At 36.4% G+C, this 15,575-nt stretch overlaps 1 protein-coding gene across 2 annotated transcripts in view; it reads right to left on the minus strand.

The window, feature by feature from the left end:
* Positions 1 to 15,575, minus strand: part of MYO5B (myosin VB) — a 571,959-nt gene that overhangs the window by 263,620 nt on the left and 292,764 nt on the right. For both annotated transcript variants that reach the window (XM_007486667.3, XM_007486668.3), the window contains exon 5: positions 6,803 to 6,959. In XM_007486667.3, coding sequence (XP_007486729.1) covers positions 6,803 to 6,959 — 157 coding nt within the window. The remainder of the gene's footprint in view (positions 1 to 6,802; positions 6,960 to 15,575) is intronic.

A 15,575-nucleotide genomic window follows, 5' to 3' on the forward strand; every position in this document is an offset into this window, starting at 1 on the left:
TCTTGTTCTTTCCATTTATATTGTCATAGTCATTGCATGCATTGTTTCCCTGGGTCTTCTTACTTCATTTTGTGTCAGTTCACATGAGTTTTCTCATACTTCTCTTCATTCACCATATTGGTTACTTCTTATAGCTCAGCAACATTCTTATGTGTGCTATTTATAATGTACTAATGGGAAGGATTGTAAAAATGTGTCTAGTGGTGCACATTTATTCAAGGAAGGCTTCTTGAAGGAAGTAAACAGACTTCTCCAAGGCCAAGAAATTGATCAAAGGCAAGACAGAGAGGGGACACATTCAGAGACCTAAAGAAAACTAGGAAATGCCAAAAACTCTATTAATTCAAATTCATTCAAATTCAAATTAATTCAAAAAGAAGAGGATTCATTCATTACAACTCCCACTAATGCCTCATTTTCTTAATTTGTAAAATGTGATTATGTGCAGTGTTATACCTAATATAGTAGCAAATGAAATAATTGTAAACATCTCTGAAAACTTCATATAAAGCTATATAAATGTCAGTAATATTATTATCAGCTTTCCAAATGGCTGGACTACCTAACTAGAGAAACAACCTTATCCATGAAGGAACTCTTATGACCTCTTATAATGGAATATGCTATCATTACCTCTAACTTAAATTTTACTACAAATGACTAGAAGAAAGGCTATAATCTCTAAAACATATTCACATGAATACCACTTCTATCTTTTCCTCTCAAAAACAACAAAGCAAAACCAAAATACAGACTCCTTCAACAGACAAGAGACTCCAAATACAATGCTTAAATGTTGAACTCAAGATATTAACTTCTAACATCTGGAGTCCCTGAAGTATCATAAGAAAAATAATGGAAAGAGTGAACATAGCAAACAATCATCAAATTGATCTGACCTATAATTAGTTTTCACTCTTCTGTATTATAGAAATGTTACTACTCTGCTCAACTCCAATTTCCTCTTACAGTACAAACACCTTGACCTCATTACCAAATATCTTCATTGTGCCATGGATAATTCAAGGAAGTGTAGTCAGAAAACCTGATCTTCCTAAAGTTCAGCTTTGACTTTTGTTGTTCTTCACTTGTTTCATTTGTGTTTGACTCTTTGTGATCCTATTTGAAGTTTTCTTCGCAAAGATAATAGAGTGATTTGTCATTTCCTTCTCTAGTTCAATTTTCAGATGAGGAAACTGAGTCAAACTGGGTTAAGTGATTTACCCAAAACCCAGAGCTTGTAAATGAGATCAGATTTGAACTTGAGAAGATGAGTCTTCCTGGTTCCAGGCCCAGTGCTCTATCATCCACTGTGCCACCTAGCTGCCAACAGCTTTTCTCAAATCAGTACTTTGGATAGCTCCACATATTCATAACTAAGTCTTCTAACCAGAGAAATCTAAGATGTAGTTTGCGTGTCTAGGGTGAAAAAGATGGCCTGAGATCTCCTCAGAATTTTAGATGACTTTTAGATTTTAGTCCAACCCCTTTGCTTCATTTTGCAAATGAGAAAGCCAACAGAATAATCTGACTTGTCTCAGATTACACAGGTAGTCAATGAAAGAGATGAAATCTGAACCTAGATCCTCTGACTCCAAATTCAACACTCTCATCACTATACCCAGCTGTTCTGCAATTTTTAAACTTGGGGATATTCTGAATATGTTGGTGGGCTTGTCTTAGATAAGCTTCATGGGAGTATGAGCTGTGACATTATAATTCCCTCTGTATAGCTACTACCAGTTTCAGGTATTTTAATAAATGTCTCTCGATAGCACTGACAACTTGCACATTTCCAATAAAAGCAGAAACATTAACTTACTTTTATCAAATTAGACAACAGTAATCTCCCATTGTGACTTTCCACTGCTTTCCTAAGAATAAAAATTCCTCAGATAATAAATAAATTCTGTAGGTAGGCGGGTTTGCCATAATAAATAATTGAACTTTGTGTAGGCAAAAAAAAATAAAATTCTCTCTGACATTCAGTATTGTGGGGAGAGGAAGAAAAGGAAAAAATAAGTTAGAGTTACTGGAGAAAGCAAGTTGGGTATATATTTACTTCCTTACTCTTACCAGTGTTGCCCAGAGCAGATCCTCAGTCAACAGGTTCAGCCTCGTATACCTGATATATTTTGGGTGTGTCTCAACCTTAGCCATTTTAGGAATTGGAATTCTTATTAATACATGAGTCCAATTGAGACTAAAGGACCAACTGATTACCAAGTCTTGTTGATTCTATCTTCACAACACCATTTGCCCACATGGCCCCATCAGCCTAATTTAGGTCTTCATTGCCTCCCACCTGGATTATTGCCATTGCCCCCTAATTTGTTTTTCTGCTTCTCCCTCACCTCACTTTTATCCACCCTTCACAAAGAACTGACAAGCTTAGATATGAGTCTGACTTGTGTTCTTCAAATAGTATTTCTGTTGCTGTATATGTCTTCTTGGATCTGCTCATTTTACTTTTCATAATTTCACATAGACTTTCCATGTTTTTGAAAAATGAACCTGTTCATCATTTCTTACAGTGCAGTAGAATTCCATCATATAATTGTGATAGAATATAATGCCATAAGAATTATTTAAAGAATGACTTGTGTGTGTCTTCTTCCAGAGAAAGAACCAATAAATAGAAAAAAATGACAGTTTTATATATACATATACTCTTTTCAAATAATGATTTCTCTACCAGGGGCAGGGCAGGTAGGATATTCTAATATAATAAACAAATTAATTAATTTTTAAAAATCCTAGTGTTTCTCCTAAGGCACAGCTTAGGTGCTATCTTCTCTGTGAAGCCTTCTCTGTTTTTCTCAATTGTTAATACATGCTGTCTCTCTCTCTCTCTCTCTCTCCCTCTCTCTCTCTCCAAATTATATTATAATTTCTTACCTAATCAACTGTCACATCACCCAGTAAAATGTAAACTCCTTGAAAGGAAGAGTTATTTTTCCCTTTCCTAATCCTAGGACATCAAACATGATGGATATTAAATAAATGCTTGTTGAATTACCATAATTGGAGGTAACTCGAATTAGAGGTAAAATTGGAGATTTCAAGTTACCAGAGAAGACTGCCAAATTAGACAAATTTGGCACTTTTTTAGATTTTTTTTCCTAAACACCAATCCACCAAAAAGGAATCTTTGCCAATGAACTCTAAGAAAAATGACAATACATGTTAAGAAATTTTCATATTATTTTTAATGCCATTCTCTCATTTATTCTTCTGAATCTACTTCAAATCTGCCCCCAAGCTTGAAGTTTTTTTTTTTCCCATAGTTTCCCATAATTCTCTCTGGCCCCAAAATCAGGGTCTAGGCTGGCAGAATATGATGTCCTAACAACTGAAAGGAGAGAGGGGAATGATGGGATTGTAGTTAGGTTCTAATTTGGAAGGGATCTCGAAAACCATTTTGCCCATCATTTTACAGATGAGGAAGCTAAAGACTAGGAGTACAAGTGACTTGGCCAAAATCACATAGATAGTAAACATTAGAGCTAGGATTTTAACCTATGTCTTTTGACTCCAGAACCAGAGCTATTTCCACTGTGCCATGCCATCAGGGATAAAGATGTGGCTATTGTGGTTTTTAACCATCTTTGTAACATTCTAAATGAACCACACATGATGGTCCTTACTGTGTATACCATTGCTGCTAGTTAGAATATGTGACAGACATCTAAGAGGAACAGAATAACAGAGGCTACTGTATTTATCACTATCCAAAAGTGAAATCATGGGATGTCAGTTCCTTCAGTTAGTAGGAAAAATCTAGAAAAGCTCTAAACCAAAAAAGCAATACATCACAAGACTCATAGTTCTTCTTACCCAAGTTGATGTTGAATACCATATGGAAAATGATAAATGCATAATAATTGACCATTACAGACTATCATGAGTAGGAGGTAGTTAACTCAGAAAGCAAGACAAAAAAGCAGTGCTTCCCTGGAAAGAACACTGAGCTAGGAATCAGGAAAAAGTGGACTCCATCTTCACAAATGTAATACAGAAGTATGTGTATACATTTATGCTTTTTATATATACATCTATATGTATGTGTATATACATGCATGTATTTTGTATATGCCTTTGTGTATACATGTTATATGTGCATGTATTCTATGTATGTATTTATGTGTCTAAATGTGCATGTGTGGAGTATGCAAGTTATCAACTCAACCTTCAATTTCCTTGACCAAGATAAATAGGGCTGTTGGAGTAAGAATTTAAGAAGGATCTAGCAGAAAGAAAAGGGTTTGGGAAGAGTGAAATTCCAACATACAGCTCTCTGTGTGTGTGTCTGTGTATGTGTCTGTCTGTCTATTCATCTCTGGGTACATGTATGTTTTAATTTTTCTGGATCTCTGTTCTTTTGTCTTTTCTCATGTCTCATCCTCCTCTTAAGATCCCCCTTTGCCTCCATGTCCTTCAGCCCAGATAGGGAGTGGAGGATGGTGGGATTATAGTTGGATATTGATCTGGAAAGGACCTCAAAGACCATCTTGCCCATCATTTTACAGATGAGAAAAATAAGGTCTAGGAAGGTAACTGATTTTATTTTATGTCTATGTTTATGATATCTTAGTAATGTATTCATAGAGTATAATTTTATTGAAGATGTTGTTCAAGACAGACATGTAAATGGGGAAGCCAGGAAAAGTAATTGACATAACTTTTTTTTCCCTTTTTATCAAGTCTCTGGTCAAGAGTGGCATGTGTGTTTATTAAAGTTCAGCCTTCAATTGGATTTCATAAAACCAGCATCATTTTTTAGTTTTGGTGGAATACTGTCTAGTAGTCTTCAAAAATGTGTCTATTTTGGTGGGTTTGTTTAGTTTAAAGAGCTTTTGTGGTAAAAAAGGTGGATTTTCAAGCAGTCTTTCTTATAGGTCACACTCAACACTGTATGTCCTCATCCAAAAGATGCCAATTTGACACATATCACTTTTACTGCCCTCTTTGTTTTATACCCTAGTATTTTGTACATATAAAATTGTACATAAAAAACCTCAGATTATTTGTTTAAACTTATAATCTTAGTAAAAGTTCAATTTTAAAAGACAAAAGAGTGACTGAGGTGCCATCATGAAATGCACCTCTGGGGATTATTCCCACCACACAACCAAAGCCATCTCATTAGCTACATGTTCTCCTGTGATTGGAGAACTCAGAGATTGGAGAAGGGAGAAATGCACAATCATATCCTGGTATCCAGAGGCATGAGGGAGGTCAAAGGACCTGTGCTGCCTTTCCCTACTGAAACAATGACAATGACATGGAGTGACCACATATCCCTGAGGGGTATCATATCCTGGGACTGGTCAGAGCCAAAACCATCCTAGGGAAGCCAGCTATAGTGTTCCCTCTTATGGACATCTGCTCCATTAAACATCCTAAAGTACCTATTATGTGCCAGGAAAAGGCTGGGAAAAGGACTAGAGATAATAAAGGTGAAAACAGAACAATCCTATCTAGTTCTTATGGAACTTACATTCTTCTAAGGCAAAATCACACTTAAATGTATAAGTATATACAAAATATGAATAGAAGAAATATAAAACTTTCAGAGGAGGGAGAATTAGTCAATGGGGTGGCATATGGATCAATGAAGAAAGATCTCAGGTTGCAGGATGCATCTGAGCTGAACGTTGATGGAAGCCAGGGATTCTTTTTTTTTTTAAACAAAGATACCTTCTTTTAAAAACCAATTACACATAATAACAAATTTCCACATAAATTTTACAAAGTCATATGATACAAATTGTCTACCTTTCTCCCCACTCCTGAAGCTGGCAAGCAATTCAGTCTGGGTTATACAAGTATCATGTAAAACATATTTCCATATTATTCATTTTTGTAAGTGAACAATCATATAAAACCAAAAGCCCCAAATAAAAACCCAAATAAACTTAAGTGAAAAGTTGTATGGGATGTCAGGGATTCTTATAGCACGGTCTTTCAAGAGGAAACTGTTTTTCCCCTCTACTGGTAACATCAATTTATGTCTCTCTTTTATTGCTATACTCCAGTAAAATGAGAATGGCCTTTCACATGAGAAAAAAAAAACCCAATAAACACCAAGGAGGCAGGATGGGGAAAGGAGACTCTTCTCACTACTCAGGAGAGAATGATTTTTGTTAAGCCACTTCTCTCAGTGTCATTTTCCTCATCTGTATTGAGGGATTGGATGTGATTAGGGGGTTCTTAACCTGGGGCAAATTAATTTGTTTTTAAAAATATTTCAGGAAATTAAATTTCAGTGTATTTGGTTTTCTTTGTAATCCTATGTATCCTATTTTATGCTTTGAAAAACATGATTCTGAGAAAGGGTCCCTAGGTTTCACCACACTGCCAAAGGGGTTCATGATTTCATGATATAAAGAAAATTAAGAATCCCTGGGCTTGGTGGTCTGTAAGGTTCCTTTCTAGATCTAACATTCCATTACTTACTTCAAGGCTAACACCTAATGTCCTTGTGAAAAATTTACACTACTTTTCCCTGAGTATGCAGGGGACAAAAGGCAAAGCAAGGAAATAAGAATTTATTAGCCATTTACTATGTATACCAGGCAAATTTGTTGTACATATGTATGTATACTTATACATCTCATTTTGGATACTTTTCTGTGTTCATGGAGGTCTTTTAATCATCAGATGGTTTGAAAATGAAAGATACTAGTACATTCCAAGGATTCTTGTGACTAGTCATTTAAGATCAGACTACTCAAAGGCCATGCTGCTGGAGGAGAAAATGGAAAAGATAGAAAGATGGGAAAGATTTAGAACTCTTTACCTCCATGATGGGGCTGGAAGCAAGAACCTTTTCTTCAATGTTGGTTTCACTGGCAGAGCCCCCAACTGTGGCAAAATATCGCATGGCGTATTTAGCTGATACTGTCTTTCCGGCTCCTGACTCCCCACTTACTATGATGGACTGGTTCTTTTCATCTCTGCAAAGCCAAGAAAAAAAGGTGCTAGTCAATTGTTCACAACTTAAAGCACATGTTATCTATCAAGAGGACCCATTAGCAAGATTTTAAGACTGGCTTGTGTGGCCTCTCTCCTGTACCCTTGGGGAGTTTAAGAAGCATGATGAGCTCAAATACCAAATTCTCCCATATAACTCAAATAAAATCCAATCTTTTTCATTTTAAGATTTGAAAAATAGGATAGTTTCAAGAGTGTTTTGAGCATCTAAAAGCAAGACTGTTGCTTTTTTTCTTTACTGGTCCCCCACCAAAGGCTAAGAAGAAAGTTGAATTTGTCAGTGAATAGCATTTATTGAGAATCCAGATGTCCTATTGCTAATGCTCTAAGAAAATTGTTTTTATCTATCTTCAAAGCTTAGAGCAATATTCCCTTACTCCAAGAAGTTTTCCCCAACTGACTACACACTATGTGTATCAGGACATTAATTTCAACTCCATAGCATTTATTTGTTTATACAGTTTAGGTTATATTACTGTATACCAATTATCAAAGGCCACTGATTATCAAAGTCGAGTGGTAAGACAAAAGTCAGGACGAGTAATGGCCAAGGATACAGTGAATGATTTGATGCCCATCTGGCAATCAGCATATGCAATGACCATACCCCAGTAAACCATCTCAGTAGTTGGGCTTAAACCAGGTTTAGGGTAACTGATGGTCCACAAATCCACCAGTGAATTAAGAGGATGTCTAAACCAAGAATTGAAGACTTCGCCCTTCAGAATGAGCAGACGAAAACAATTTGTTCCAATAGCCATGAAAGTGACTGAAATAGGAACTGTAGAATGTTTAGGACTTGATCAGACATGGAAGATGCCAAGGTCATTCACTGCAAGTGTTCTATAAATGTCTGCTGAATAAGAATTGTCCCAATGAATGTAAAAGGTCCATGAAAGAATTTTTTCTCCATATAGCACAGATACTAGAAAGGATGAAGATAAACTGAAATGAGTGATTTAGATGAAACAGAAGGAAGAACATACTGACAGAATTTAATTCATGAATAATGTGTTAAATCTCTACTATGGACAGGGCATTGTTCCAGGCTTTGGGGAAAATATGAGATGTCCAAAAGGATTTCTGGAACACCGTGTAGTTTAGATAAGAGTGTTTATTCAAAGTGCATACAGGCTTGGGAATGCTCAGTAAATATTAAATGAATGAATGTCACAAAGGGCTTGCTCATCTCTGGGAATCCACAAGAAACCAATTAGAAAAAGCAAAGGATGGAGTTTGAATACATGGATTCAAGATAAATTTTGCCTTTTAATAGTTCAAGGCACAAAAAAATGTTACTACCTCTTTTAGGGATTCATTTCCTAATCTCTAAAAAGAGATTGGATTAATAATGATCTTGGAGTCCTAGGGACAGAAGAAGGAACCTTAGAGATCACTTAGAAATACCCCTTCATTTTACAGATAAATGAGCAGGATCACAGAATTCAGTATCTTGTCCAAGATCATGTTTTAGCAGACCATGTGCTCTGACACTAAATCTAGTGATCTTTTCACTGAACCATATCAGAGGCTTACTCTCTTAATTCCCCGTCTGTGCCCCTGAAGAAAGGCATTATGTCTTCTTTATTTTTATTTTCACCCACAGTACTTTGTACAAAGTAGACACAAGACATTTGTTGAATGAATTCTTTGATTCTAGTTCTTGATACATTAATGTTGAGTGTTAAAGATATTATACTTCAGGCTTTTGTCTCAAAACTGTTTTACAAATAGGTAGTAATAAGTAACTTTATGTATTTATATACATATTGATATATGCATATCAGTATATAGATTACATATATGCTCTATATATTACATGTATAAGTACATGTGTATATAGATTATACATGTATACATAGATTATACATGAATATGTATAATGTTCATGTCTGTATAATGAAATGATTATGTATAATAATTTGATGTTTTTCAGTTATATCCAACTCTTCCTGAAACCATTTGGAGTTTTCTTGGCAAAGATACCAGAGTGGTTTGCCATTTCCCTCCTAGCTCATTTTACAGATGAAGAACTGAGGCCACCAGGGATAAATGACTTGCCAAGGGTCACAGAAGTAGTAAGGATCTAAGGCCAGATTTGAACTCAGGAAGCTGATTCTTCCTGACACTAGGTCCAGGGCTCTATTCACTGTACTAACACACACAAACCCAAACACATACACATATGTGAGCCATATTTATATCTATATAGTTCTCGTTCTTGCTGATCTATCACCTACCCATCTTTCTGTCTATCTAGATATTGGGGGGATACACAAAAGACCAACAAACATTCATTAAAATCTACCACGTGCCAGCATTTGTGCAAAACACTGTGTATAGAAAGAGAAAGGAAAAATCTTCTGCTCTCAACAGCATTTGCTTTCTATTGAACTATGGAGGGAGATAGCACGTACATCTATAAATAAAAACATCAATGACAAAAAAATGTAAGGTAACATGTGGGAGGACACTAACAGTTGATGGAGGCTACAAATCATGTAACCTTCATGCAGAAGGTGGCATTAAGTTGAATTTGAAGGAAATAAGGAATTCTAAGAGGCAGATGTAAGGGAGAAATTCATTCCAGGCAGGAGAACTCCACAATGTAAAGGCATGGAGATAGGGGAGGGAATATTATGGGTGTGAAACAATAACAAGGCCAGTACACTCCAAATTATAACATAATAAGATTCTACTTAAAGACGAGAAATCAGAAGACCCATAATTTCGTAGCATTTAGAGCTGAAAGAGGCCTAAGAGACTGAATAATCTAAACCTCTGATTTAACAAGAAAAGGAAAGGAGAGGAGAAAAGTAAGCAAGAAAAAAAAAACAAAAAATTTTTTTTCAAGACTAAGGAATGAAATTAACTGCTCTACCATTTAAGAGATATATTCCATCTAATTGTCAAGAAGTGTGAAGTAAATTTAATTGATTATATGATGTTTAGTATTGTTTATTGTAAATCTTGAAATTTCTCAGACTTGTGAATGTTAAAAATTTCCCCACTGGGGAATTCTCAATTGGAACAATTCCCTACTGGGAACATTCCCCATTTTGACTGTGAGAACTCGCCAGGATCAGAAATGGGAGGACCTCTACTCCACCTGTACTTAAGACTGCTTTAGGGGAGAAAACTCCTTGCTAAACAATGAAAGTACTTGGACCCATGCTTATGATGAGGCAGGGAGTTCTTTGAGCCATGCCTGTTTTTAGAATTGATACAATGGGATGCTAGGTACCTATAAAGGTTGGGCAACTTGTAAACTTGCCAGGAGCAAGGAGGTGAAAACTTATTCAGAAGTTTTTCTCTTGAGGGGATTAGTTGACTCAGCTGTGTTTTCTCTGGATCAGACATACTGAGGGGATTAGTCGACCCAGAAGTGTTTTTAGAATGGGTTGTCCTTTGGAAAACGTCTACAGTGATTGGTAGATGTAAGGACTTAGGGGAGGTGACATAGGAGAAAACCCCCTATATAAGAAAAAGCAGAAATCCTTTTGGAGAAATCCCTGATGAGGATCGCTTGGGAAGAATCTCTTGAGAGAGGCTCTGGAGAAGGGAAGCTCTTGGAGGACAATCTCTAAGGAGGTCTTGCTGGAGCTGCTCTGAGGGGACTCTGTCCCTCTGGAGACTCTTGAGAGAGGCCCTTTGAAACAGTCTCTGGCTGGAAGGCTCTTTGAGGAGGACTCTGGCTGGAACTCTCTCTGAGGAAACTCTGTCACTAGAATCCTTGCTTAGACAAACCTTGTGGTGAGTGATAAAAGACTGACTGACTGATCTCTCTCTCTTAAGACCCAGGTCTAGGCCATGTTGGCTTAAGGCCCTTCATACTTATTTCCTTTCTCTCTCTCTCTCTGTCTTTAATTCCTCATTGTATTATAAATTAAATTCTCTATAAAACCCAATTGACTTGGATAGATTCATAATTGGGAATATTTCCCTGGTGACCACCTTATATTTGATTTAAAACAAGACACTGTAGTGAAACATTTTCTGCGGTCAAATTTACTCACCCACTCTTATATCTATCACAATTTATATCTTCAACTATTTTAACTGCCACAATTTATGGCAGATCCACTATTTTAACTCTTACATTATATGGATAAGAAATAATTTTTAAAAGAAAAATTATGCAGAAGTGGTTGATTTCAAAAATAAAAGCCCATCAAAATTATTCAGAATAAACACTTGTTTAATTTTCATCTCTGCATCCCTTAGTGTCTTGTCAAATTGTATTGAAAATCTGCATTCGGATTATTCTGCTAGAGACTGGAGAAGGAAAGAGACAAAGCTAAGTAAAACCAATGCCCCTCAAGAAAACTATAATTGAGTTTGAGGATATTGAATATAAATATGCATGAAAGTTAGTTATAGATACGATCTTTTTTAGATTTCAAGTTATACTTAATTAATGGGTGTGAGTGAAGGTAGAAATAAATCATTATTACTGATTCAATAAGTTCCTGTTTTCTAGTATGCAGACAAGTGGAAAATCTAAATAGAGTTTTCAGTCTAGTAGTGTGATAATTAATATTTGTCTTAAAGTGGTTTATGAAGCATAGAACACAATTCATATTCAGTTGAGTTTAAATATTCATTGCATTTTTTGGAAATCTAATTCTTTATAAAAATAATTATTGGTTTATCTGTGGTCATCAGAATACTCCAGTCCCCTAATAATCAAGGACAAATCAATCTCTCTCTCTCTCTCTCTCTCTCTCTCTCTCTCTCTCTCTCTCTCTCTCCACTTTTGTGGACATCCTCTCAAGTTCTATCTCATCCTACTCTTTTACAGTTGGTACCACCTAAGTAACAATTATTAAATGGAAGGTCCATGGCAAACTCTGGAATTTCTTCCTAAAGGTGGTATCATAATCATAGCTTGGTTTTAATGTTCCTTTCACAAGAGTACATCAGCCAGAAATGTAACCTTCCTATGCCACTTTCTCTTCTCATTACTAGTCTTTGTCCACCTCCCATTTCTTTTCAACTTTTATTAATACTTAAAAAAATGGCAATCATTTTTTGATTTCACGCTGCCACCAATATATTGTTACCCCTTGTGACAAGAAAAACAAAGGAGCAAAACTGATAGCAGACGAAGTCTGACAAAGTATTCTGCACCCATTGCCTTCCACCACTGCCAAGAGAAGAAAGGCTATCTTGTTATCACTCTTCTAAGACTAAGATTGGTAAAAATATTTTGCCCAAAGTAATTTATACATTTTAATTTATTCCTATCTTCCACTCAATCCTTTAACCATAACTCAAAATTTAAGTAACCAACAGCTCCTAAGGGTCAAGAGGGAAAATAGATCAATTAGGTATAAAGAATTTTCCTTATATAATCAATATTGAAGTATATTTCCATTTCTATCCCAAGAAGCACATTATAGGGATGACTATGGACAATTAAAAATCCTATAATAAATAAACCAGATCTTCGTTTTATTGTTTAGGTAGGGGTGCCAAAGTCAAATAGAAATGGTGGGGCACTAAACTCTACATAAGGATCTTTTCACCCTACATATTGACTTAAAAAACCACATATTAACATTATCTATGTTATAATGTATTTATACTTATTTTGTTAAATATTTTCCATTATGTTTTAATCTGTAGTATGGAGGAAAGAGAGAATTGAGAAGTATGTGTTGGGGTGTAAGATGTGAGAAGACTGGAAAGGAGATTATGAAGGGCTCTGAATACCAAACAGAAGACTTTAAATCTGACCCTAGAGATGATAAAGAACTACTATCAATAGAGTAGAGAGGTGCCATGGTAATTCCTTTATACTATGAACAAATCACTTTGGTAGTAGAAAGGAAGATGGATTGGAGTGGAGAGACTTGTGGTAGGGCAGACCCACCATAAGGTTATTGTAACATGTTGCCTGCCCCATTTGATTGTGATCTCGAAGGCAGGGACTAATCCAAAATGAGGTTAAAAAGACCTATACCAGGGTGGTAGAAGTTTGAGAAGAGAAAAAAGATGTATTGGCAAGATGATTTAAAGGTGCATTCAATATGCCTTAGCAACATATTGAATACTGGGGATGAGAGAAAGTGAGTTAAGGATAATGTTTATGTTGCCAGATTAGGGAATGTGAAGATGATGGTGAAGAGGGGAAGGTTTGGGGTAGGAAAGAAAATAAGTTCAGTTTTGGACACGTCAAATTTTAAATATCTTCAAGACATCTAGTTTGAGATGTCTACTAAGGAATTAGAAATGTGATACTGGAGGTCCACAGAGAGTTTAGGGCTGGGTAAGTACATTTGAGAATCATCAGCATAGAGATGATAATTGAATTGATGGAAGCTGATGAGATCCCCAAGAGAAATGATATAGAAGAGGAAGAAAAGAAAGCCCAGAATAGAGCCCTATGGGAGGGCATGACCTGAATGAATATCTGGTGAAGAAGACTAAAATAAAACAGTTAAATATGTAGGAACAGAACCAGGAGAGAGTGGTATTCTGAAAATGTGGAGGGAAGCAAGCATCAGGGAGAAGAGGGCAATCAATCCTGTAGAAACAATCCCGTATATAACAATTAGATCTGTCCAATCCAATAAAACAGACTCCTTTATCAAGTAGTAAGCTCTCTGTCACTGGAAGTGTTCAGAAGATGGATGACCACTTTGGGGGATTTTGTACAACGAGACTCCTACCTTAGGAGAGAGTTTGAACTAGATGACTATTAAAATGGTTTCCAAATCTCACATTCTTTGATAATTTTTCCAACATGACAGTCAACACAGAGCAGAAGCAGGTAAGGTGTGTATACAGGAAAGGATCACCAGGGAGAGGAGAGAAGAGCTCCCTACAAAGATTAAGAGGACCAGCCAATAGGAAGGCTGGGAACTCCTGGACTGGGAACTCTGGTGGGCATTGTGAATAGTCAGGGTGATAGGGTAGAAGTAGGACTGCAAAGGAAGATGTACAGGCAATGAAAACAACTATGATTTTGCTATAAGTTGGCTCTAACTCTTTATATCCTCAATTGTCATTCCCTTTCTCAACTGTCATTGTCATTTTCCAAGATTCTTTTCCCTTTGGGAGGATATTCAAGTACACATCTGTATTCCAGAAGACTGACAAATGCAAGGCCAACTGTCCAATTCCTTCATTGCAAACTGTGTCAGATAGAAAACTATTCTGACACCAAGAAATACAGACAACACAAGCTGTAGATGAGCCTTTATTATACTTAATAGCCAAGTATCATTTTTCCACTTCAACTTCATAGTGATTCTCTTTTTCTATTTATAAACCTCTTAGGCACAGTATGATACAGGTAATAGCAAAACTAATCGCTTCCACTGGTTTGTTATTCCCAAGAGGATTCTTTTCTATTCCTCATGTGGTCACAGAATCAGAGAATATTGGAGCTGAAAAGAAACTTAGGAGTCCAAGATTCCATCTGATATGCAAGGCAAGGGAGGGACTAAAAGGATAAATGTCTTGTCCAAGGTCACACAGTTCAAAGACCCAGGACAAGAACTCCAGTCTAAAGAATCCCAAACTATGCCAGGATATACTGGCTGTCATATTTATTTATTTATCTGACCCAGATTTATTCAACTGAAGAATTTTTACTGACCAAGTCCTAACATTAAAACCCATTTATTAGTGGAGGAATTTCATGGAGTCTGAAACAACCTCCAGGAAGTGATGCAGAGTGAAAGGAGCAGAACCAGGAAAACATTATACACAGAGACTGATACACTGTGGTACAATCGAAGGTAATGGACTTCTCTATTAGGGACAATGCAATGTCCCTGAACAATCTGCAGGGATCTAAAAAACACTATCCACACGCAGAGGATAAACTGTGGGAGTAAAAACACCGATGAAAAGCAACTGCTTGACTACAGGGGTGGAGGGGATATGACTGAGGAGACACTCTAAATGAACACTCTAATGCAAATACCACCAACAGGGAAATGGGTTTGAGTCAAGAACACATGTGATACCCAGTGAAATCATGCGTCAGCTATGGGAGAGGTGGGAGTGGGGGGAGGAAAAGAAAATGATTTTTGTTTCCAATGAATAATGTTTGGAAATGACCAAATAAAATAATGTTTTTTTAAAAAAAACAACCATTTATTTTCTACTTCCTTTCTTTTTTTTTAGATGAGTTTAGATCTTTATTTTTTTTCACTTTAAACATTATTTTATTTGGTCATTTCCAAAAATTATTCATTGGAAACAAAGATCATTTTCTTTTCCTCCCCTCCACTCCCTTCCCACCACCTCTCCCATAGCTGGCGCACGATTCCACTGGGTATCACTTGTGTTCTTGGTTCGAATCCATTTCCATGTTGTTGGCATTTGCATTAGAGTGTTCAATTGGAGTCTCTCCTTAGTAGAATCCCCTTGCCCCCTGTAGTCAAGAAGTTGCTTTTCATTGGTGTTTTTACTCTATAGTTTATCTTCTGCGTGTGGATAGTGTTTTTTAGATCCCTGCAGATTGTTCGGGGACATTGCATTGACACTAATGAAGAAGTCCATTACCTTCCATTGTACCATAGTGTATCAGTCTCTGTGTATAATGTTCTCCTGGTTCTGCTCCT

This window comes from Monodelphis domestica, chromosome 3 (genome assembly GCF_027887165.1).
Source record: "Monodelphis domestica isolate mMonDom1 chromosome 3, mMonDom1.pri, whole genome shotgun sequence".
NCBI lineage: Eukaryota > Metazoa > Chordata > Mammalia > Didelphimorphia > Didelphidae > Monodelphis > Monodelphis domestica.